Source organism: Thunnus maccoyii, chromosome 6 (genome assembly GCF_910596095.1).
Source record: "Thunnus maccoyii chromosome 6, fThuMac1.1, whole genome shotgun sequence".
In the NCBI taxonomy this organism is placed as follows: Eukaryota; Metazoa; Chordata; class Actinopteri; order Scombriformes; family Scombridae; genus Thunnus; species Thunnus maccoyii.
In genome coordinates this window covers 16879963-16906186 of record NC_056538.1, presented here as the reverse complement: position 1 = coordinate 16906186, position 26224 = coordinate 16879963, and the positions used below count along the sequence as shown (strand labels likewise).

Sequence of the window (26224 nt, the reverse complement as noted above, 5' to 3'; positions counted from 1 at the left end):
ACACAGTATAAAGTATGTATCAATGTGTTTATGTGTGTGTCTGTGTCCTGCTATCCATGGTCATGTGTGTGCCTATATATGTCTCTCCAGGTCTTCTCTAACTGTAGCTGTGTCGGTGTGGCCGGTAACTTTACAGCCAGTACAGGACAGTGCCCTCACAAGGACGACTGTGACAGGATGTTCCCGTACTTCCTGGCTCTCTCTGTCATCACTTCCTTTATCATCTCCCTCGGGGGAACACCAGGCTACATGCTTCTCATCAGGTCAGATATATGCCAAAAAAATACAATGAAAAAAGACTTTGAAGTAACCGTATTACCATTGTACACACTGCAAAAAGGATCATATTGGCTTTAATACCATCATCTCCATTATTTCATTTTTTGTCTGTTTTGCATATGATATTATGATTTTTTCCCCCCAGAATCTTCACCTTTATATATTAAATAACTTTACTTTTTTAAAAAAAAATTTAATGATGCACCTTTAATTTAGGCATAGATGATTTCAACCTTTTGGAGCTCTTTTATAGCCAACATATTTGTTAAATGGCATTCAACATAATATGACCTACATTTGTAGCAGTGTTTACAATGTTTATTAAAGGTTCAGTATATGACATTCAGCCCCACTAGATGTTAGCAAACAACTATTTGCTAAGTAAAGATATAGTGAAGTAATGGTGTCCTGAGCAGAGAATGAAGTCACACTCCCTCTGGGTGTTGTTATCTGAGCTTCTTGGTTCTTTGTTTTGATAGCAGCTCCAGCCGGGCATGCATGTTAGTGTGTGTGAATCCCTCCATGTCCTCCCGTGTCTGTTTTCAACATGGCGACCGAGTCACAAAGTTTCTCAAACAGCTAAACAGTACATTAAAATATGTTTCTGAAAACATCAGAGAAATAGGCAATGCAGTAACTGGATCTTGATCCATATTGATCAACACTGCCTGGTTTGAAAGTTTGATCTGAGTTCCATGTGCTGTCGGTTCAGGGGCCACTTTCTTTTTTCCCCCCAACTTTATTGAATAAATGCCGTACATTGCACCTTTAAGTTAGCAGCCCTTAAGACACATTTTCATATGATTTATTGCTTTGATTCAGTTAGTTTGAAAGAGAAAAAAAATCACATTTATTTGATTTTCATAACATTTGAGTTAGCACTACATTGTTGACTTATAATTAGTTTTCACAGACAGATCTGCCTGATCTAGTTTATATCCAGGAATCATGGGAAGGGGATATTTTCTTGCTTTTCTTTCTTGCTTGCTTTCTTGGGGATCAAAGCATTCAGAAACAATGATCTGAGCCATATATGGCTGACTACTGTTATTGGCAATGGCAACATGTTTATAGTGTGTTTTTGTGTCTGTGTGTCACACATAAACAGTCATACAAACAGTTTAAAAATAGTCTGTTTCCTATCACATGATTTTGCTTAAATCTGTGAGGGCCAATTTGTGACCTAATGCTCACAAATGAGGTCAGGGAGACTGTAAGCAAATTGTTGAGTGGAAAAAGCTACCTTTGTCTTGTTGACTTATTGACATTTCCTAACAGTAATTGACCACTATGATAAGCTCCTGAGCACACTGCTAATCTTAGCTGCAGTAATAGGCGTAAGTTCAACAAAGCACAGCCTGTTGAGTTAAACAAAAAGCTACAGTTCATTAAGGTTAGCAGCAGGTATTCTACACATCTCCTGTGCAAAAGTAGATGAGGACTTTTCGTCATAAATCATGATGCTGAGGTAGCTGCAGAATGCTACATTTCTCAAAAGTGAATCAGTGATGGTGCATTATGAACAACAAGAAGTGATGGTCTGGGTGGAAGAACAGTGAACGGATCCTTCATTAATACACTATAATTACTAGCCCTTTAGATACAGAAGGAAATGGGTCATGACACTGAAGTATTTCTCCCACGCATTTGTGCGCAGTACATATGTTATGTTGTATGTATTAGCGAGTGCTAAAGCTTTTAAAACACTGAGAAATTGATGATCAGCAAATATGATGGAGGAACATTGTGGCCACCTGGCCAGAGACTGGCTGTTCTGTGTTATGTGGTTCTAATTAAATAATATTATATCACTGTACATGTTGTACATTGATTTCTTAAAAGGAACATTGTCAAATGGAGCAGTAATATAAAGCAGTAAAGAAAAGTCTAATAATCTATGACTCATAGTTTGAAGCAGCAAATAACCTGAATGGGCGAATGAGAAATTTAACCTTGTTGGCTGAAACTGCAAATGCATTTTAAGTCCTCTTGGATTCAGTGTTTTCCTGACAGTTGCATAAGTAGAGAACATGCATACTGGAGTTGCTCATTGCAACTGCTGCACACCAGTGTCATGTACACAGGCTATGTTTTACAGAAAATAGATGAAAAAACAGACAATATATGTGTGTTAATGAAATATAATAATTTTAGGATTTTGCAATGGTTATTGCAATAAAATGTATGCACATCATTATGAACTCACTTTAGATTCTTCTGCGCCACAGCGCCGTCTGGTGGTTGACACTCCACCTAACACAGAAACCGACAGATACAAGTTAGCATTCTATACATAATTATTGTCCTCAATTTATCTCTCTATATATTTCTTTTCAAATAAATAGGTTTTATTGAGAGAGCGTTAAAGAAATTACTCCACGTGACACACACACACATACACACACTCTCACTTACACACAACAAACACACATACAAGATCTCCTGAAGCCATGTCAGCTGATCCAGCTGGAATGCATCAGCCTCATGAAATTAGTTTACATGCTGTGTATTTCTGTGTCTTTATTGTACTGTCTCTTGTAATTACTCTATAGTCTTTTTTAAATTCCTCCATTGATTTTCAGAGATTAGTGTAAAGTCTGATAAGACCGGAAAGAGGTCACAGGGTATTTTAAGCACCAGTATATGACTGCATGCGCTGTTTGGACAGGGAAGTGCCTTAATAACTCTACATTAAGTATCATGTTTTTTTGTTTTTGTTTTTTTTACATTCACCATTTTCCACATAAAAGACTTGCAAAGACCCTTTTTGTGTCCTGGAACTTACACTGTTTACAAACAGTGTGTACACTGGTTTGACTGCACTTCACATTACTACTGAGATTACTTAAGCTCAATTTTTACTTAGAAAGGAACTTGAGTTGTATGACCTTGAATGTGTTCTGTTTGGGGCTGTACACATCGCTGACAGCAGTTTCTGCTGAATATCATGAAAAATGTCTTTGAATTTTCTTCCTGCAGGTGCATCAAACCACAGCTGAAATCTTTGGCCTTGGGTTTCCATGCTCTGGCAACACGTACACTCGGTAAGTATCCTTCTAAAGCCAACTTTTATTGGGTGTATTGAGTGTTATCTTTCCTCTGAACCTCCTAGCCTCTGTAACTTGGAACTACCAGATACACTCCAAAATGCTTGTGTTTGCCAAAATCTAAGTGGTTGATCCTTACTCCTCTCACTACTCTGTGCTTGCAGAATCAGTAATAGGATGTTGTGTTTCAGCTCTGCATGATGTGATTTAGAAAATATGTTTGTGGTTCTACAGCGGGGATCCCGGCGCCTATTTACTTTGGAGCAATCATTGACACCACATGTCTAAAATGGGGCCAGAAGAGGTGCGGAGGCATAGGAGCCTGCAGAATCTACAACACTACTGCATACAGGTAGAACTCACTTTCAAGTGTTTTATTTGGGCACAGTAGCTTTTACTTGTAACCAGTGTTCCTATTTGTTGATGCAGTTTGTCTGTGTGTGCCAGATGTTTTCATGATAATTATGACTGTCCCTTTTGACATACAAAGTATTTTTTTGCATTTTATTTTTTGGCAGTGTGCAATTTAGACACAGAAGTGCAACTTTTGGAGCTCTGTTAAGTATCTCATGTTGCTTTGAAAGATTTTCAGACCTCTTTCGTCTATCAGATGTTCATTGGCACTCGCGCTATATGAGCCAACTTTGTAGTGATTTACTTTCATGTAACTTATACTTTAAGTCTTCATGAAGCGTTTACATTGTTAGATCTTCATGTTGCATTCATGCACGTCTTCTCTTTGCCGTCGATGTAGCTGTACCAAGCTGTGCATGTATTTTTTAAAGTTGCGTAACAGAGCCAAGATTTCTTTTGGCCTGATTTTGTAGTTTTATTTGGATATTTAACATTCTAGGTCATGTTTTGTTTCTAGAAACTGATAAATAAAGCAATAAATAGAGAGACTAATAAATTTAATTTTGCAAGTATTGCTAAAACACGATAAGAGTAGGCTGGCAAGGCAACCGGCCATTATTTGCTACTAGTTATCATGATTCAGTAACTTGTTTAGCCATTTTTTTAGTGTAGAAGTCATTGCAGCATCAATCACTCCTCAATTTGTCTACGAGTTTTTTCCTTCTCTTGTCTTGTCTGATGTAAAAGTTTCAGAACCCCTCAGTATTAGACATTTTGGGTGTTTAGTGTTGAACCATCAGGGCTTTCATTACCAAATCAGTTAATATTTTTTACATCCTTGCTTGCTCAGGATAGCATACCTGGGCTTGACTCTGAGCCTGCGGACTATCTCGTTTGTTATTTGCATCCCGGGCTTCATTCTGCTCAGCAGACAGCTGAAGAAGGAGGAAAGAAACGCCATCCACGGAGCCCTGGCCAATGGCGGAACAGAGCTGGAGGCACTCAGGAAGGAAGAGTTTGTGATCTCTAATTCTGACCAGTCACAACGAACGGCAGACAACAGCACAGACAGGGAGACACGGCTGTGACAGATTCAGCAGAACTGACAATACTGCCCCCCCCCGTCTCCATCACACACACACCATAGATGAACAAATGCAAACATACACACATACCTATATATATACACACACACACATATATATACAAATGAGATTTGCAGGGAATCACATATTATATATGATCATCTCATACAAAGCATAAATTCTATATTTGTACTACTGGACCTTTGAAGGCTTTGTGAAATTGACAAATTTGATATAACTGAAATATTTCTCTTGAATGTACATGCTGTTAATTTTCCTCATAAAGAAAAGTATAACACTATTTCGATGGGAAATGTGACTTGTACAGACTACTGCAAAAACAGTGTAATTCTGAACACCAGCACCTATGAAGCTGCCTCTTTAAGGGTTTTTCTTTCAAATGAAGATTTTCTTCCTGACATCACTGCTCTGTTCTTATATAGAAGAAGAGAAGTGGCCTTACATACATGACACTAAATTTAAACAAAAGAAAAGAAAAACAGGAAAAGGCCTTCAGATAGACAGGGAGTGAATTTTTTCAGGATTTTACATAGAAAAGATAAGCAGGTTCTTTTAGAAATATATATTTCAGAAACCTTCAGAGGGCTCGGCAGCGGTCGGTTTGACATATGTGCCTCATTCACTCAACAGTTACCTTTAAATCATCTGTGTGTCATCTGTCTCACTGATAGAGTTTTGGCACATTTTGAACAGATGCATATCAAACTATTTCATTTTACACTTTTTACATTTCAGACTGAATGTAAGTCTTTGCACTCATATAGAAACATGTTTTATTTTTGACTAACTTAAACTTTTTTTTCTGTAAGTCCACACTTAGGTCTGATTGTATTTTGTGTTGTGCTCTTTCAAGATGTAAACTCTGTCCTTTGTTATTCACACAAAAAAATGGAAATGATATTTTAATGAGATCTGATAACCTGTTTGTTGAGTGGAGGCTGCTCTGATTTCAATATTGATATCAACAAGGTGGCAGTACCATATTTATACTAAAAATTAGCATCATCCCTAGTGAACTCATATCCTGATCTAGTGTTCTGAAGGAGGAAAATGTTTCATCATAAATATACAGTACACTAAACGTTGTTATGACACTGAAAATGAAGATTAAACTGACTTTGTGCAAAGGTATCCAAATGGGCCTCTTCAGTATTGAACAGCCATTTTTGTTTGAAACAAAAGGTTGAGCTGAACGCTTTCTCATGTCCGCTGGTTGCCATGTGTTGCGCCTTGGATGAGGCAGAATTTGTACTGTTGCATTGATAAATGATATTGTACATTGTCCCAGTTTTTAGGCAAGCAACCCCGCTGTGTGTGAAGTGTCACCACAGGAAGAGTGTGTTTATGTTGCTGATGTGTATAAGCCCTGCTTTCACATCTCCAGACATTGCTATCGGTTTCACTGGTCAGTCTGCTTTTATGTTGTGTTGAGTTTTTTTGTGTGTATTTTTGTGCGTACATGGACTCGTGTGCCAAAATCCATTAACAGAAACATCATGGTCTTTTCTCAGGTGTTCATTATCAAGTTTTATTCTTATGAACAGCTCCATCCCAAAATCAGAACCCCATCTCCTTGAAATCTGACAAAATAGCTACTGTATTTCAAGACAATTGTTTAAAAAAAACACAATACTTTTGTCTTTATAAATGTATAGCATATTACTGTTTTGTAAAATTTTATTTCCAAAGTGGATATGTGCCATTTTGGCAAATTGCAGTATGTTGTGACTTTATTGTCTTTTGAATTCAGGTTCAGTTTCAGGCACAAGTGGCCAAGTACAGACTCAGAGAGAAGCAGCGAGAGGTATAGAGGAAGGAAGTCATTATCTCAATAATGTAAGGCATTTACTTGCATTAAAGAAATCAGAATGTACATAATTTTCTTGGATTATTTTTGTAAAATTTCAAAGAATATCTTTAATGTAATACTAAAATAAAACTTTTAATATCCAATCAAATTATGTGTTGGTGTTAACTCATTTATTCAAGGTGCTAAATGTAATACATGTAAATATTCAAAACAACACAGTATAAAGAAACGTATCTTTATTAAACAAAACATACTACATTCACCTGAAAGGCACTTCGATATGATTTGTGTCTTCAACAGAAATGTAAAAACACAATATGAGGAATATATTTATCATAAAAAAAAGGGGGAAGCACTGAAACATTTGGTGATAACGATCTCAGCTCCTCTTTCACACTGACAAGGCTTTGTCAAGATAACGGAAATATAACAAAAAGCCACTTTTCATCATACATACACTACAACTCCCCGTACAACTGCAGGACTGTCTAACCCAGAAAAGAATGCTTGAAACACAAACTGTAGCAAATTTTACAAGAATGTAGACCTTCTGTGGCTCAGAAATATATGCAATTAATTTAACCTGCTCTGTTTTAAGTCTAAAATAAGAAAATAAGTGGTTGCATCCACAGATATCCTCATTTATATGTCTACTGATTTGTTGTGGCAGATTGCCTTTGACATTTACATGTTTAAATGAAGGTGGAAACCAAAAGGAAAATGCGCTGGATGTTTGTAACCTCCAACCAATATTAGTCACCACCATTTAGGTAAAAAAAAAAAAAAAAAATACAGAACATCAGCTGGAATGCAACAAAAACATGTGATGATCATTTGTCAAAGTGCAACTGTACAGTACATGCAAATCTTTGCAAAGCCATGCAAACAGACTGAATTTACATACTGTTGATAAGCTCAGAGGGAGTTTCTACAACAAACAGAAATAAAGAAACAAACCTTTAGTATTAAAATACATTCATAGCCATTCACCACAGTAATAGAGTGCTTAAGCTTTCGGTTTATATTCTATAAAATCTTGCACTCTACACTGTGCGCCTGGCTAAAATAAATGATACAAAACCATAATACAGCATCTCTGTTGCATTGTCAACTGTGATCAAACCTGGGTTGATTACTGACTGAATCCTCTCCGATTAACTTGCACAATTTATCTGCCTGATAGAGTATGCACTTGAAAAGCAATCCTCTTAGTCACACTGCACCAGGCAGAAACAGGAAACCATCAAAAAAATACTAATTCTATTAAAGCCAGTCAGGTGCCCCAATAAAGATTTAACTCTGTGCTTTAAAACCATTACTGATATCAGCCACTGTCTGTACTTCAGAGGAGCCAATTCCTGGTTTTGTGATATGCGCTCTGACACAAGGTGTTATATAAATGTAAGCAAGTGCTGCAGTGGCTCTCTCACGTCAGGACTAAGCTGCTGTGTAAACACTTCAACCTGATTGTGCAATTACTAGTCGTCCTTTTTGTCTCCACTATCTTGACGATTCTGGAAAGACAAGAAATGCAAAGAAAAATTATGTCAACATGAAGGGCCACGTAATGCAGATCACTACACTTTAAAAGACTTGGTGTGATTAAACAAATCCTAATGAATCTATTTCAATTCACTAAATCCAACCAAAGTGCTTTGTTTGTTGAGATCATGGAAACTCATTGAGATTAATTACTTTTACTAACACTGTCAATGATGTTTGTCTTCAGTGTATCATCTGTAACACGTTTTCACCTGATTTTGTGTTGATGATAAAAATGGACTGGCTTTTTAAGACGTGAATTATGGAGAAGGCACAGCAGGTGCAAATCATGCTTCCGACTTGTGGCTGCCTGCCTAATGTTTTTAATGTTGCCCTGAAATTGCTCTGTCTAGGTAGGAGATGACCCAAGAAGTCATTATGGTGCTGTGTTTAGGACTAATCATCACCTGGAGCTCCTGATGTTCTTTCAACAGTCTGTCGTACTCCCTGGCGAGGCCCTCCATCTGCTTCTTCATTACATCCTCCTCTGACTGGGAGTTCTTAAGGGCTGGATTGGACACGATCACACAGACACATGGCATCCTTATTATCTTTGGCCACTAGTGGTGACGACTTCAAAATCTACAGTTCTTATGTCAACTTTACTGACAACAGAGTACAAAAAGAAAAATACAAAAAAAACACTAGCACATATAATAGCAACACAAATACAAAGTATTTAGGGTGGCCATGTGAGCAGGTAAATGGATACTAACCGTCTCCTAAGGTCTTCAGTTCCTCTTTCAGTTTTTCCACCTCCTTCCTCAACAGCTCCATGCCCTCCGCGGTAGCCTTATCACCCTTCCCTTCCATCAGAGTCTGAAATACATCAAATGACATGAGCCTGAAGTATATGACATTAAATACATGAAAGCTCTTTATCAGCTTACTGTAACTCAGAACCATTCATCTTCCGTGCATGTATCGCAGGGTTTGGTAGATAAATGCATCAAACAGGGGTGGACTAGGTGGTGTGTCTCCCAAAAAATGTACAGAAAACAGTCCACTGGGCTTCACAGGTATTCACAGGCATAACAAAAGAGACACTAACAATTATTTTCATTATTGATCCGTCTGCAGCTTATTTTCTCAATTAATCACTTAATGATTTGGTCTATAAAATGTCAGAAATTAGTGAAAGATTACTGTTATAATTTTCCAGAGTCAAAGACGGCGTCTTCAAATGTCTTATTTTAGCTGATCGACAGGCCAAAACTGAAAGATATTCAGTTTACTATCATATATGACAAAAAAAGCCAAAGGCAGCACATTCTTGGTTTTTCTACTTTAAAAAACTATTCAAAACAGTTATTTGATCAACAAAATAGTTGCAGATTAATTCTCTCTCGATTGATTAATCGACTAAAGGTTGCAGCTTTACATCAGATCCACTGAAGGGTTGTTCAACTGTCTCCCTAAGACTGAATGTAATCAATGTAATGTTAATGTGATCTAGAAATACAACTGGAGTTTAAATGAACGTTAAAACTGTTAAAATACAGCTAAAAATGATACTTAATAAAGTAGTTCTGTGAAATGTTTAATATTTTGCTATTTAATAGCACAATTTGAGTCCATTTGTCTAAGTTGTGGTTCTATTCAACAACAGTGGTATCTTTTCCATTTTTAACCAATCACTGTGGAGTCTACCTGTTTCAGCAGTTCATTGTCCTCCATGTATTTCTTGGCAGCCTGATTAGCGTTGTCAGCCTGCACCTGAAGAGCAGCAGTCGTGCCAGCCACTGACGCCAGTTGGTTAATCAAAGTGATCACTCGCTTCATAACCCTGGAAAGTAACAGGGGTTAGAGGAAAGTCTGGCTCAAGGGATGGATCTGTTAAATCTTAAACGTAAGGGCTGTCTTCTGTGTATCAGTAAATGAGAGAAAAGACTCACAGCCAGAGGAAGACAGCAAAACCGGAGATGTAGAGGTTCCTCTGGGCTCTGAAAAGCTTCATGTGCAAGTGGTCAAACATGGTAGGTTGCAGCTTGGCATCTGTTCCAACTTCTTTACCTGAATATTTCCTCACTTCACGCACTGCATCTAAAGAAAAAGGAGCAGACCATAAGTTATACCCAAAAGTTTGTATATACCTTGTTGACATGTAGATTTCACTTTTACGATTTTGATGTGGCTTTGACATCAGGCTTATAAAATATACTCAGCAACCAAGAGTGAACACAAATCCTCAAACTTCCCCTGAGCTTACTGTTGATGTCTTGAAACATTATTTCACACTATCTCAGGTGGTAACTTTGAGTCATCTTTGACTTATCTACAAGTCTTGTGATGAAAAAAAATTGAGACACCTGACATTTCACTTACCAAGGAAGAGAACAATAAGTATTATGATCATTGAGAAAAACACTTTGTTCCAGAACCGCGCCACAGTGCCCCAGATCCTCATCTGGAAAATGCTCTGCCATCTGCACACACACAAACACAAACACACACACATACTTATTGACGGGCACTGTGCAACAGCATGTAACTCACAGGATATTTGTCCTAGCAAAGCACTTCCACCTGCTCTTTTTTGGTTATACTGGCAGTGAGACCATGTTGTGGTAAAACAAACCTGAAACACAAATAATTCTGGGTGACTGTTTCTTACCTCCTAGCTGAGATGAACGGTAAACAGAGGATGACAAGAATACCAATCTCCACATAGAGAAAGAGGGCCACAGCAGTCCATTGCAGAGTCATCTTTAGTGAAGATCACCTGACAGAGATAGATTTGAAACCTTACAGGTAGCAGGTAAAACAGTGCTAGGCTGGACTGACTGGTCCTGACCAGCCTCTCTGACAAAACACCTGCAGTATAAACAACATAAAGCTGCGTGTTACAGTATCAATAGGAGGCGTGACTCCTGTAATTTGTATGGATTTCCTGGTATTTGGAAAACAATACGGCCTCTGTGAAAAAAAGCAATAGACTAAGCTCCTTAGTTACTCTGTTCACAGTTCACACACCTTAACTCATGTTACTGTAACCCAACGTAAACGTTACTAATGTGAACGTTGCAGAGCCATCACAAGTTAGTTAAGATGTGACAACAAAAAAGAGTGAATGCTTAAATTCATATTGGAGACAAATAATCATAATCTATAATTACGCGTTTAAGGTGTTTTCACTCATCTTCCGTTCAAAATCCTACGTTCATAGCTACGCAGGCGATTCAGAAACAGTTACCGTTAGTCGTTAATCACTCTAAAATGGCTAATAAAGCTGTGAACTGAGGTCATGTAGCAATTGAGGCATAAATAAAACAAAACTTACCGACAAACCACCAAATTAACGTTACTGACTTAAACAAAATAAATTTGGATAACTTGTAGAAGCAGTCAGAAACTTTGCGCTCTGCTTGCTGACGGACGCTCTTCCTGCTTGCGCTGTAGTTATAAATAAAGAAAAATCCGTACGCTCTTCCGGGTTACAGCCACACTGCGTCATTGCGTGCAGCATCCGCTCATTCCCTTTAAAATAAAACTCATATCAAGATTGGTTGATTTTTAATGTTGATGTAATGTAAATGTTTAATGTAATGTAACATCTTTTCGTGAAAATTCGTGCTTTATCATTAATTGATGACATTTTTGTGACAGTGCACCTCATTACTAGTATGCAGCATAGGTATGCAGGCACGTGGGACACAAATGTTCTTTATTTTGAAGGCATAATGGCCTCACTTCTGGTCTGATTCTTTGACATATCTTTATTGGCAAAACCAGACTTTACATTCAAATGTGTATTTTGCTCTATTCAAATCAGCATTTGTGTTCATTGAGCTGCTCAAAATGTAACATAAAAAATAACCATCATTGATAGAGATAAAACTAATACTGTTTTTTCTGAAGGGTAGATGCTCATTGTACCAGTATAATATTGTCACTTTTTGCATTTTTTTCTTTTCTTCTATTTGAGGATGCTTTCTTAAATATTGTATTGAGAACATGACATTTTCATGTTCTGAATATTGATTTAACTTCTTGTAAATGAATGTGCAGGTATAGTGTGTCTTGTGATAGAAAATACAGCAATAAAGACAGACATCAGTTAATCGACTATAGTTTGTGGTTTTATTTGGCACAAAAAAATTAAAATAAAAATGCTTGAAAACATCACATGTTAACATGCTCATGTACCTAGGTCATGAACTGATCCATATGTGTTCTGGAGGTAATCTATTACAGCTGAGGTACTGGATAGAGAATTGAAGACTTTTCTCTCAGGCTGGGAGCTAACCCTCTCCAGCATATAGATAAGATGGTGGTGGAAGCAGGTGAATGGAGTGCCCTGCTCTATAGAGATGTCCACCCAGTCCCATATACACTCCAAAGGTGTATCCTCATAGCCGGCGAACATGGCAGGGTTAGCAAGCAGTCCTCGCGCAGCCATCACACCTTAAAAGCAAATCCAAACAAACTCGAAATTAACAAATTATTCTTATTTATACATCTAAGTGATTTTGTTGAAAACAAACCTACCATCAACACCAGTCAGCTGGTGAGTGGACTCCACATCACGGAGGTACTTAATGTCACCATTGGCAATGACAGGGACGGATACGCTGTCTTTGATTGTCTTTATGGCGTCGTAGTGGACTGGCTGGTGACGCTCCTCTGATGTACGACCGTGGACTGTTATCCATGACACGCCGGCTGACTCAGCTTTCTGGCACAGATCGACTGTCCGTCTCAGGTCCTTGTGAATTCTGTGGGTTAAGTGTTTTTCCTTCTTTATTATTATTATCATTAAGATGCCCTGACCCTTATTTTAATGCAGGAAGTCACAGATACACCATATAAAATAAAAATACATGTATTCTGCATGAGCTGATATACACATGGAGTCTTTTTGCTGGACAAACTTCATTATCAAGTGTCAACTGTTACAGGCTTTTTACCTGATTTTGATGGATGCTGTATAGTTGGGATTGTCCACTTGGTTCCTGACAAGTCTGACCATGTCTTTAACCAGTTCAGGCTTGTTGATTAGGCATGCACCATACCCTGCTGACATGGCCCATCTGAAAACATAAAAGCATATTTGATCAAACAACCTACACAAAAAAAAATCTGCGGCACAGATTGTAACATTTTTTTCAATTTTCCCATCCAAATAAGACTTAATTAGGGCAATTCTTTGTAATAATGGGGTTGAAAAGAGATCTGAACTCAACCACAGAAGTGGATAAATGGAAAAATATGGTGGCAGATGTCAGGTGGTCAGTTAGAGACACAGGAGGCCAATTTACACACTAAAAAATCCTCCACAGGTATTACTGTACACCAGTTAAACTTCTAAAAATGGGACTCATGGATATCAATTATTGTTGAGAGTTTAAAAAAGAAACAGGTACTTTTCTCCATTTAATGTGGGAATGTTCTTTTGTTTCTCCTTTTTGGAAACAAGTAATTAAAAGTATTGGAGAGTGGAAGTGTAGGCCATCACCATCTGTGTTTATTAGGAGACCAGTCTCTCTAACCACCTGGTGTATCCCAAAAAAAATTTGGACTGGCACTAGCAGGCTTTATTACTGCTGCAAGGATTGTTCTCAGTCACTGGAAGAGCCAGACAAAACCAGAGTTTGTTGAATGTTAAAAATTGATGACAGACATGACCTATTTTGAATCTATCTTTGATAGTTTTATGAAGTTTGGTCTAATTTTCTGATGTATATAAAAGGAATGAACCTAACCGGAAGTAAATAGTTCTACAATTTGTTTTCTGTTGTTTTTAAGGAAAATGTGCTACCCCATTTATTGATACATGTCCCCCCGTCCCATTCTTATTTTTCATTTGTCTGCACAGTTCACTGTTTTTTCTTACTGTAGTTGTTGCTAATTCTGTTTGCACAGATTTATTTTTTCTTCTGTTTATTCTGTTACTTTTTTTCATTGGTTTACTGCAATAGGTGGTTCTGTGTTTGATTATGTTTTGTATCTATATTGAAAAAGTAAATAAAAAAAACTTCAGTTATAAAAATAAATGTTTGAAAACTAAAATATATGATTCTGGACTACAAATGATTAGGTAAAAAAATGTGAGTTTTGGAAATTAAAATGGTGAAATAACCACTTAATAATAAGTGACTGGGGGCCAAAATGTATCAGGGCCTACTGTCAGTAGTTGCACCTCTGGGGACAGCCACAGTTGAGGTCAACTCCATCTGAGAAAGGTGCTACCACACAGGCTGCATCAGCCAGAGTCTGGGCATCATGGGCAGCAAACTGCACTATCAAGGGTCGGTCACCTGAGGAATAAATAGAAAAAGTTATGTCACTATGGCAATTTGAACGAATCTCACAATTAACACATTATTCATGTGAAAGCACTGCCATCTTTGTATAAAGGAGTGATGAGCTGCGCTGCAGTAGAAGAGCTCATACAGTAGATTATGGTGGTGCACTTTTGCTACTCAAACAGCAGTATTATTACTCACGCTCATTGGTAGTGAATTCACTGTCTCTGGCTTTGACAGATCGCATGAAGTCAGCAGCGACTATCATTGGGGTGAAGCAAATGTCACAGTTGTATTTCCTCACCAAGGATCTGAAAGCCAGCCTAAGGAGAAAATATAATAAGACACAATTGAGCACAGTGTGCAACATACACAAACAAACATGTTGTCCTAGGTCACTTTTGGGGACATTACATAGACTTACATTCATTTCCTGGAGACTTACGACCAAACCATCAAACTTACGGACAAACCATCTCCAATTAACTCTGGTTTTAAGTCTGAAATGTGTTCCTGAAAGTAGACTATATTATAGACACACACACACACACAGTAAATGGTAGCTGTTTGCATAGAAGGGGCACTTTGTGAAACTTAAAGCGTTGCAGGTGAAAAACGATTCGTCCCCTTCATTATTGTTGCTCAGTTCTGCAAAAATCAGCAAATTAACGGCTAACATTATATGAATATAACAGACTCAACTTACTTTGAATATCGAACCATTGGAGCGCATATTTTCAGGACTTTTCCCCTTTCAAACATCTCCATGACGCTGGTATCACCGTTTGTACCGTTAGTCTTCATCCTTCCCAGTTAGCCAGTTAGCATAACAAGCTCACAATCGGAGAGTAGTTTCTTTGAAGAGATATGTTCTGCCGCTCCTACTTCTTATTTTACTGTCTCACAGACGAGAACAGATTAGATATTTGCCCACGCTGTCTCATTTAGACAGATAACAACCAGATATATACAGACACACAGAGTTTACTTGGGAACAACTCTTGGAAGACGATGTTTTCAGTCCACCATGCGGGGAAGAAATGTGGGCGTGTTTCAGACCTGTGAACTCTTACGTCATCCAATGCAACGTGTATTGTTTTTTTGTTTATTTTTTTTCTTTTTTTAAAATCACGAACAATTATACACCGACTAAATTAGTTAAGTCCATATAAAGAATACAACGTTTTTGTAAAAAAATAAATAAATCAGAATATAAAAGAAGTGGAATCAGATTGTGCCAGTCAAATGCTGCGTTCATGTCCTGTGGAAAAATTGTATTTCATGAACTCTCATGTTGCTATGCAAAAATGCTGAGGTGAATTAGAACATTTTTGCAATTAGCACTTCAGCAATACATTTCGATATGAAGGTAGTACTTTATATATCCGCACCCAATACCACTCTGAAATCCCCAAAGTGTTTTCTGCTCATATTAGAAAAGAGAATGCAGATATCACACGTGGAGAAGAAATGGCAAATATAAGTGTTCCCTATGGCAAATTGTCTCAGTTTATGTGCCTTTCCTAATGTGGTACAGTTCAGGCTAAAATCTGAGACACTCACTGAAAGGTCTAAATCACCTTAATTCATACAATAAAAACTTCTCTGTTCAATACACTCAAGGCCAAATGGCATGCCCATGTTTGGTCATTTCAGTAATTACAATGTTTTTGCTGTTACAAATAGTATAGCAAAGTATTATATTATGCATTTATTAATATTAGTAATGATATAATTTGCAATCTTCCTAAAAATAACAAAAAAAAAAAATACTATTACAAGACTAACACCCCTGAATAACTATTCATATTGCATATCTAATGTGCTTAAATAAATATTTCACCAATTTAAGAACCTGACTGCCCGACATTTCAAACCACATTTACTTAAGTGGGACAATAAAAATTTGTCTAAAATAAAAACTATGTTTTCAACATATTGACAGATCATTCATGACAGATTTATATCCTTAACATTTAATTACTAAATCCTTTGTCACTGACCTTTGACTGGACCTCACAGCAAGTACTTTCTGTTGAATTGCCCTGCCCCAATCTATGACATAACATCACATGTGTGAAGTCATGTAATTTCAATTACATCAGACCCCGGGTTTAATTTAACAGTAGTCCTATTCATTTGCATTAGTTAGAAGAAGAGATAGATGCATTTGAGCTTATGTGTCTCACATTACTCCAATTCACCCTACATTTATTTTACTACACTTACCAATAACTTGCTGAAAAAGGTCTCATTAATCACGTCCTACCCCTACCATCTTACTAAGAGCTACTAAGGAAGCTGTAGAGATGAGCCTAAATTAAATGTGGAATACATGTATGGACATTTTTGGCTGACTTCAGAAAAGGATCTATCAAGAAAGTCACTATGGAAGTGTGTGAGGCAAGTGTGTCATATACTGTACAATGCACTATAATTACAAAATATGCAGAAAACATAAATAGAAAGCAGTCTGTGCAAAGTTAGTGGATCTACAATATTAAGCTGCTTTTCCAATGGATTAATCCAATTTTGACTTAAAAAGTCGCTCCATCAGTGAAACATTGCAGGGCTGCATTATCAAAAGGCTTGCTTTGGATCAGGTGAGATATTTGTAGTGAAAAGACAAAGTGAAATACACTGAGTCGATGGTGCAAGGGGTGACGCGATACTCACTATATCTCAGCTCGCTGCAGGTCCAGACATATAGTGGTGGAGGCACATTCTGCAGAATTCCCTTTACTGGCCCAAAAAACGCTCAAGAAGCATTGAGCAAACTGGAATAAACATTGATGCAGCAGTAATTTTCTGAAAGACCCTAAAGTATATTAACACATCATAGTCATAGGATTACAGAGATAATGCACTGGACAAAATGGTAACTGGTTATTTCTTGTATGTGGTATACAAAATGTTAAACGGACTGCATTTATATAGAAATTTTCCACCTTAATGGAAAAAGGGTTTACAGTTTGGCTCTCATTCACACACACACACACACACACTCTTACATAGTCAAACACTGGTGGTGGAGGAGCTGCCAAGCAAAACGCTGGTCTGCCCATATGGAGCAAATTGGGGTTTATTGTCTTGCTCAAGGACACCTCGTAATAAAATATTTACCAAAAGTCAGATGACTAAGTCAGTCTACTTTTCACAATAACACTGGCAAAATCCTCTCAGATAGAATCTATGAGGCCCCATGTGTAATATGACCCAAGTGTGTATTATTTATTAGGCAATCTTGTTGTTCAATTCAAATTTCTTTATACTGTAATTTCTCTCTTTGGCCACTAGAGGGCACAGACGCAGCGCAATTCTAAAAATATAGGTCCTAATTGTGATAAAAGTCTCTTAAAAAGGGACAGTTAACCCAAAATCAAAGTACATATTCTCCCACTTGAACAGATATATAACACATCCATCTATCGAGATTGTATTTGGTGTAGTACAACTATAACAGTTATAAAGTAGGTGATCCTCAATTACTTTTTAGTCTAATGTATCTGTTGTTTGATTATCCACAAACCATCTGAAGTTTGTTTTTTTTTTCCCTTTCCTGTGCAGACATGCCCACCTTTGCCTCAGTGTGAAGGCAGACAGTGACCCATGGTCACTCATTTTTCAGAAATCCTACATGCCATTCCTGTGGTAGGCTCAAAGTAGGCTCAAATAATGACTAACACTGTCTGCTGTCCTGCTTTAAAAAGGACAGTCTACCTGATCAAAAAGGACACAATTTGAACTAATGACCACTTTATTTCAAACTGGCACTAAATAAGTGACGGATATCAAAAAGAAGCATCAATAGGTACATCAATAAGGCACAAAAAGCATCACAAAAATATCCCTTGACAAGACTGAGAAGACCCGTTAATCAGCTGATAAAATCTCAGATTCAAAAACTTAAAAAAAAAAAAAAGAATAAATATCATTTTCAATCCAAATCAAGCCATAGAAAGTGATAGCAGTGGAATGCAGCTTGTTACTTTCACTGGTAAGCCAGTGAGTGATATCAAAAACAATACTATCCACCTTTCAGTAAATTCCACATTCATGTTCCATCTATACGACCTACTTAATCAGTTTGTATAAGCTCACACATCAAAATAAACAGCAAATGTTCCTTTAATCTACCAACTTTTACGTAATGTGTTATGAATCGTGGCCAGAAAGAAGGCTTGGAAAGCCTTAGTTTGTGCTAATGTTGTGCAGGAATACACAATATCCTGTAAGGAAACAAAACACACCACATCCTTTGTACAGTGCGGATAACTTTAAGTTAGTGAATTAGCATGCATCCAAACTCCAGCACCACACTTAATTACACCTCCACTCATTTACCATTATGTTTGTTACGTTTGCCTTGAACCATGACCTAAGTTAGCAGTTCTAAAATCATTCCTCTACTTCACTCTGCACTATTGTCCATCTTGATGTGAGGAGAGTGACTTTGCTGAGGGAAAATAAGTCTTTACCCCATCAAAAACAACAACAATGACAACAAAGCATTCAATAAAATATCTATTCTAAGTATGAATCATCCACTGGTGGGAGTATCAACATATCAAGGCATGGACAGAATGGTTATTTCATCCATTTAGTCCATGTCTTCTCATCTCATGCCATCTGTAGCATCACAGCACAGAGGCTTCTTGTCCACAGCTTGTGATGGATATTTAAAAAAAAAAAAAAAAAAAGATAGCAGACTACACAGCTGTACAGACAACACAGCAGGTCTATGGCAGTGTCGGGGGAGCTACAGTATAGGAGTCTTGTCCCCTGCCACAGGTCCCCCCACCCTCCCCTCACTGAGGTAGCTTTCTGCTGCCAGCAGCCTCCAGCTCTACACTGGAGAGGAAGCGCCTGGCTAGCCGGTGGCAGTCGTAGCTCAGCTCTGTGGTATACACGGTACTGGTTTTCTTGGGGTAGATGATAGTGGTGCTCTTGAAGCGCTGTGGCCGGTGGCGAGGCTGGAACTCCAGCTGTGTCTTGTAGTGGCGCCAGGTGCTATCGGGGATGGCCATGATGGTCTGCCTGCAGTGCTCAAGGCCCTGGCCCCACGGCTGTAGGTCCACATCCTGGATGAAGTGGCGGTCTGAGTCGTAGTGCACAGATGAGGTGTATCTGTGGAGGAGGGAAGAGATTATGACGTTATTTGGTGCAAAACAATAACATGAGATAAAATGAAACTAGTCTGTGTCCCAACTGCACCCATTATCCCTTTACACTATAACCAACCAAGGTCTGTATCTGACCACTGTCCAGGTATTGGCCACAACATTCATATTCTTGTGGTGTTTTTTTGACAGGCATGAATATCGCTAGTCTTCAATACATCCATTTTGTCACAGAACTTGGCCATATCATAGTTTACCCACCTTATTTCTTTCGGCGGTAATGGATCAAGTGCTATACCCTCTCCATAGGACAATGGGTGCAGCTGTGGGAAAGATCCAGTGGGCAAAACTGGAACCTGCAATGATGGAAAGAAGAAGAAAAAAAAAAAAAGAAAAAAAAAGAATCAGCCCCACAGTCAATACATTAGGAGGCAATTCAGCAACATGTCATTGGCCCATTTCAGGGCTGAAGTGACCCACTTTCCCCAGTTGGCCAGAACATGCACCAAGCTCTTGCAGGGATGTCTAGAGTCATACTGTCAAAGAATACTGACAGACATTTGATTCATTTAACTAAAAATTGGCTCATTGAGAAAACAATGGGCACCACATTGTGATTAAAGAGAAGCTCCAGTAGCAAGTAGCAACATTTATTCCAATGCAGTGCAACCTTTTCTTATACATTTGTGAAAACTATCAGGCATTTACTCATATATTACATTCCCACTCCTATACCCAGCCTTGCATATCAAATTGCACTAAGCAATGCTCTGACATACCTTATTGCACCAAAGAGATCATATTTTGCTTAAATTAGCCTTCGTCAATTTATGTAGTCATTAAGCAGTGTTACCTACCAGGGAGCCCCGTCCTTCGTCTTCAGACACCGGGCTCACGCCCCCGGCTTTATCCGCACACACAGGCAGCAGCCAGGCGCTGGGGCTCGGGCTCGGGGGTAACCCAGAGTCCGGGCTGTCAAGTCCTCTATCAGCCCTGCAGCTCATATCCAATGGATCCCCTTCACATACATTTGGCAAGTTTAACCTGCCAACCATTTCTAGATAAAAGTTGCAAAACTCCAGCGAGTAAGACGCCGATTACGAAATGAGAAATACTTCCAGATTGTAGTTCCTCTTGTGGATTTTTTTTCTTCTTTGCGTCCTCCGGTGATACTGCTAACCTCTTCCCGGACAGCATGCACAGCTGCCCGCGGTGAATATCATCAACCGGGCGGTAATTAAACTGCCAACCCTGGTGCCTCAAACCACCTTAAAAACAATTAAACTAAAAACTGTTCTTTACTGTGACGTCCAGAAATATCAGAGCATTACCCAGCACTAGGTTGCACATGTGACTAAGTTTGTTCACTACTGAGCTGTGCAGAGACGAGAAAGGATGTGAAGGACCCCCACTGCCCGCGGCTCGTCTTCAAAACTTCTCTTCCCTCAAAGGGGCCTTCAGATCCACAAACAGGAAAGGAAACGCCTTTTGAAGCATTTACTCGCTGCTGATTGGATGGAGGATAAGCGGCAACCAGAGACTAATCCACACATAGGAACTTTTCCAGCATTTTCCTCATTCAACATTGGAACTTATTGATATTTTTTCCTGCTATTGTGCAAAATGAGCAAATTGACGCAGTACACACTCACTTACTGAAACACAAGGGATAATCTGTGGCAATGTTTTAATAGTGTTCAACAATTGCCTGTGTATACAATTCAGACAATACAGACAAGTAACATTTTGTACCTGAAGGCAGGAATGTGTTACTGAAAGCATTTATTTTTGATCTGCAATGACTTTTAAACCGAGAGGCACTGGCATCAATATCAATGACCTTAACCAGGGAACAGAATTTGAACAAATATCCAGTTTTCTTTTTCTTCCATGACTGTCATATTCTGCATTAGATACATAGGGATATGTGAGGGAACAGCTTCAGAGAGACCCAGAAAATTATTGGTTAAGTGCTGAGACAAACCCATCCGTGTCTTGGTACATTTTTGTGATGAAAAGATTTGGTTTTCTAAATTACATGTTTGAGTTCAGACAGAACACATAACATACTGTAGCTACAATAGTGCTGTTGAATGGATGAATACTGTAAATTGACACCCAACAAAACAAAACCTTGAGTTCATGTCAATGCAAATGAGATAATATAGATAATTTAGTCATTACAGCTTGTACAGAGTATTTTGGCCTGTAAGATAAGACAGATCATTAACCTGCACGTACTGCATGTACACACGGGATATACTCAGTCTTTCCATCCCTCCTAAGCAAAGGCCTGAGTTAAAAGACTGCCAATACAAAGCCAACCCAGACTTGGGGATTCTAAATATGAAGTCAATGCTGTATTTTAGGCTACTGTTTACACAAATACCTAACACCTATGCCTCATGTCAACTTTAATGGAAGGCAGAGAATCATACAAATTTCAGTCCGGTATCCCCCACTTGAAATTAAAATAGCTGCGGAAAGCCATGGTTATCCTTGAAACACATTATATTCAGAAAACATCAGCTTTAATTAAGATTGGCCTGCCTGTAATCATCCTGGATTAGACATCTCCCAGAGAGGCAGCCAGTGGCCCTCTGAGCAGAATTTAGTTAACAGCACTACATTCGGCCCTCTGAGTGCAAATACACTGTGCAACAATGTACTAATGTTTCAAAACTCAGACATTAGTGTCATGTACAGAAAGGTGGGAAATTACAGAAATAAATGGCATATGTACCAACAGCAAGTAGCAGTTGAGGAAGTTTCTTCATAATCCAGTGTCAGCTTGGGTTCATATTACTGTCAGTCAGAAAATGCAGTCAACTTTTTGTTCTTTCTGTAACTCTCCACAATAACTGAATGATGTCTTTGAGATGAATAGCTGCAACAGAGGTTAAGACCATCACAGCATGCAGCATTTTTAAGTTTTATTGTGTGAGTTCAGCGTGTGTTTGTTCACAGTCTCTTCTTGATGAGTTTCTCTAGTTTGCGTATGCGGGATGACTCCTGTTCAGGGGTGGGGGCACTGAAGGACAGAGAGGGGCCACCGTCGGCCCCGGAGGGTGGAGTGGGTAACCTCTGTCTGAAGAGCTCCAGCATGCTGCTCTGTTCACTGCGCTTCAAACCCTACACAGACACATCCACACACAAGTATGCACAAACACGCAGGAATAATCACAACGCATCAATAAATGTCTCACTGAATATGTAAAATATTCTGTTAGAGTAGTCTATATTAGTATGCTAAACTGGGGGAAAACAGCAAGTTAAACAAATGTAAAAACAGGTTTTTGGGAAAACATGAAAACAGATGGGATCACAGAAGTAACACAAGATTGATAACACTCATATCTGTATGTTCAATGTCAAGTTAGAGTCAGCAGCTGTTAGCTTAGCTTAACATTAGGACTTGTAATGGGGGGAAACAGCTAGCCTGGCTCTGTCCAAAGGTAAAAAACTCTGCTTGTTCTGCTAAAAACAACATAGTTATCTTGTTTGTTGTATAAACAATAATGTGCAAAATTTTTGAATGACCCAATTTTTGAGTCCATTTGTGTGAACGACCCATTAAGAAAATCACTGTCCCCAGCAAAGAAATGGTCCTGCACATAACCCCCTGTAAACAAACAAGATGACATGTCAATGAGTGAGTTGTAGATGTGCTGGCAGGTAAATCTTGTTACCTTCAGACTGAGCCAGGTTATAGATGTTTCAACCTGTTTCAAGTCTTTATGCTAAGCTACGCTAATTGCCTGCTAGCTCTAACTTCCTATTGAAAATACAGGCAAGAAAACATATTTCCCAAAACTATTCCTTTTAATCACTGGTAGAGTAAAACCAACTGACCTTCATGTCTAGAATCTTCTGGAAGGTCTCAGGATTGCCATCAGCCAGGAGCTTGATGTAGTTATCAACAAACACCACTGGTGGTTCATGTGGGGCCATCACCACCTGCGGAAAAGTGGAGTTTAATGTGGTTTCAACCCCACCCCCCCCCTTCTTTCCTGTGAACCATCATGGGACGACCCAAGAGATCTTTAAATGATCCCACATGGAGTAGCTATAGCCCAAATGAGGCAAAGGGGAGGGGAGGGGGGGGGGGGGGGGGCTCCATCTGACAGAACCAATAGTTGTAGCTGCTAGCTGCAGTTGAGACTATGTTTCTATATTTAGTAGCCTACTCCTCACGTTTTTTTTCCTTTTTTTTACACACCAATTACTCCATGCATGAGTGGGCAAGAATTAGCTTCACCGGTAATTATTTTGGGGGTATAATGAGTCTGGGCAAAATCAGCATTAGTCAAAAGCAGGCAAAAGAAGCTTAATGGGGCACAAGTCTTGTGGATTGGATTCTCCTGGTTGTTTTTTCAAACAATAGAAACTGTGTGGAAAACGTGGATGGGGTAGTATTTCTTCCAGCCACTACAAAATAGGCAGAACCACACATGGCTGACAGACCCCCATCTCCCATCTCATGCACACACATTCACACGGGCAATCTCTTGAAATATTTCTTCTATCCTTCACTTCAAAAAAGTCCAGTCTGTCTTTTAAAGCTTTGCTTTATTTTTGCTCAAGGTACAGAAATGCATGAGAAGGTGAGCTGCACAGGGAGGGAGAGTGTGCAGGAATCAGAAGCAGGACTGAAAGAGAGAGAGTGTGAGAGAGAGAGAGAGAGAGAGCAGGCATGAAAGGCTCAGGATCGTGTGGAATTCTTTGCTTTCTTACTAGCCCTGCTGACTGAGTGATTTACTTAGCAACTGTCCTGGAGCCAGGCCAAGGGAAAGGCCTGTAGGGACCTTGTAAAAAAAGGGGGAGAAAGGGGGAGAGGGAGTTTAAGAATGAAATGGGCATAAAAAGGGAGAGAGAGAGAGAGCAACAGAGCGAGGAGGAAGGGGGGACATTCAAGCTGAACAAGGGTGGGAAGGGGGGTTGCCTTTTAAATACTCCCCAGGAGAGAACTTCAGAGGTGGGAGAGAGTGAGCTGGAGCTACAGTATGGTGGGCTGGGCTGGAAGAGCATGGAAAACAGCCACGTCTCACAGGCATCGTACCGGCCAGGAGAGGCCGTCTCAGACAGACAGAAAGAATCCTATGTACTTTGAACACAACTGTGCGCTGGCTCACATAACAGCCTAAATTTATTCATCACCATCATTCACTTCAACACTCAAAAGAGGATACTTTGACAACTACATAAAGATTTAATGGGATGGGTTTTTACTGAAGAAGACATTTTAAAAAATGAAGTTGATTATTCTCTTCTGTGAACTGAAGAGGAGGGAATATTGCATCAGTTTAAAGCTGCACTTATTAATATTTTTTATATCAACAACGGATCAAATGACTGTGTAATGTGAAAGGGATCACTTGTAGTGACAAACCCACAGAGAATTACCACCCGACTCTGCAGTTCCCCTCAGCTCTACGGAGCGTTTTAGCGTCTTTCAGCTCATTATTTTGTTTTTTACGGCTCGCAACTTTACTGTCTTGGCTCAGTTTTACCGCTTTCCTCTGCGTCAATTTCCAGACACAGGCAAGCAGCTGTTTTCAGCAAACAAACTCAGACACTACCTGTCCAACACCAAATAGCAGAGAGAGACAAAGTTAGCAACTAGCTGGTGAACACTGTGGAACATATGGCAGCTTCAGAAACGGATATATCCCTAAGGAGTCGGTGGAGACAAAACCCAGAATTGAATACTGGACGTATATTAGCCACGTCGACAGAAACATGACTCCAAATAAATGCTTACGTTGGTCCATGTGTGCTAGATGTGTAAGCAGGCAGCTGTTTGCTGACATGTTAGCCATAACAACTTTACAAAAGCTATAATATGCCAATGTTGTGTTTACAGCTTGTTCTGCTGCTTGGAAATGTAAAATGAATCCTGCAGTGGGTTATCTGCTTAAATCTCAAAGAGACCTTTGAAAACTTAAAGTGCTCTGTCAATTGTCCCATTGAACTGCATTTTCTTGGCGGGGGTAAACCAGATTTAATTTCAAGTCACGGCATCACAGAATGTAATTTAAAACTATTGTTGAGGCAATGTAGAGGAATTCTTGCATTGACCTTCTTTCTATGGGTTTGTCTTTCAGAAGCTTCAGTCTCAGCCCAAGATGGAAGCAATTACCTGTGAAGAACCTTGATGTTGCATTAAGTCGATGGCTAAAATGCTGGCCACACTACAAAAGCCTCTATTTCTCTTTCCAAGGTCAAAAGCCTTCACATAAGAAATCATTGTACAGTTCCTTTAACTTTTTTTTTAGAAGGATGCAATCTCTGAGATCCACCCCCACCTTTTTTATTCCTTCTTGCTACCAGGACCAAAATGTAATGCTTGATTGCATGTTATCTGTACTATCTCTTGCAGCATTATAACTCTTAAAAATTGTTATGACTATATCATTTAGCAATTAGTATTCCTAAAAATTATCTTCTATAGGATGTATGTTATCTGTGTTTTTCTTTTCATATTTCAGATTTCTATCCTCAACAATGATTAAGCTGTCTTCTGCTGTCACAATAATGTGTGTATGAACCAATCGAAGGCCTTCATGCAGTGTCAGCTACGTCTGTGAGAGTCCTTCAGAAGCCAAACAGATCACATTCCAGCTGAAGGGGCCCGCTGGCAGTCAAATTCAGAAAAACTAGACAGTAGTGGGCTGATCTGAATGCATTCTATAATTCTGTAATGTGAAAGCCCATTTTAATG

At 38.9% G+C, this 26224-nt stretch overlaps 3 protein-coding genes and 1 pseudogene across 5 annotated transcripts in view; 1 reads left to right on the top strand and 3 right to left on the bottom strand.

The window, feature by feature from the left end:
* Positions 1 to 6757, top strand: part of LOC121898586 (solute carrier organic anion transporter family member 1C1-like) — a 41629-nt gene extending 34872 nt beyond the window's left edge. For both annotated transcript variants that reach the window (XM_042413796.1, XM_042413795.1), the window contains exons 12-15: positions 91 to 263; positions 3259 to 3323; positions 3561 to 3678; positions 4531 to 6757. In XM_042413796.1, the coding sequence (XP_042269730.1) occupies positions 91 to 263; positions 3259 to 3323; positions 3561 to 3678; positions 4531 to 4768 (594 nt within the window). In that variant the 3' untranslated portion in view covers positions 4769 to 6757. The remainder of the gene's footprint in view (positions 1 to 90; positions 264 to 3258; positions 3324 to 3560; positions 3679 to 4530) is intronic.
* A 60-nt stretch (positions 6758 to 6817) lies between these two features.
* LOC121898587 lies at positions 6818 to 15450 on the bottom strand (annotated as a pseudogene).
* Positions 15451 to 18122: 2672 nt separating this feature from the next.
* rflnb (refilin B) lies at positions 18123 to 20978 on the bottom strand. The gene is made up of 3 exons (XM_042414277.1): positions 20361 to 20978; positions 19765 to 19859; positions 18123 to 19510 (listed from the first exon to the last, which is right to left on the bottom strand). Exons 1-3 carry the CDS (start codon positions 20556 to 20558, stop codon positions 19192 to 19194), a joined length of 612 nt encoding a protein of 203 aa, XP_042270211.1. The 5' UTR covers positions 20559 to 20978; the 3' UTR covers positions 18123 to 19191.
* A 195-nt stretch (positions 20979 to 21173) lies between these two features.
* Positions 21174 to 26224, bottom strand: part of vps53 (VPS53 subunit of GARP complex) — a 31969-nt gene continuing 26918 nt past the window's right edge. For both annotated transcript variants that reach the window (XM_042414269.1, XM_042414268.1), the window contains exons 21-22: positions 23356 to 23460; positions 21174 to 22635 (exon numbers count right to left, since the gene is read on the bottom strand). In XM_042414269.1, coding sequence (XP_042270203.1) covers positions 22465 to 22635; positions 23356 to 23460 — 276 coding nt within the window. In that variant the 3' untranslated portion in view covers positions 21174 to 22464. The remainder of the gene's footprint in view (positions 22636 to 23355; positions 23461 to 26224) is intronic.

Excerpts from the sequence above, each read along its gene's own strand:
- rflnb (XM_042414277.1), bottom strand. The coding sequence starts at position 20,558 with ATGGTTGGCAGGTTAAACTTGCCAAATGTATGTGAAGGGGATCCATTG. Across the intron at positions 19,860-20,360 it reads ACGAAGGACGGGGCTCCCTG|GTTCCAGTTTTGCCCACTGG; the intron begins GTAGGTAACACT and ends CCATCATTGCAG. Across the intron at positions 19,511-19,764 it reads TTACCGCCGAAAGAAATAAG|ATACACCTCATCTGTGCACT; the intron begins GTGGGTAAACTA and ends CCTCCTCCACAG.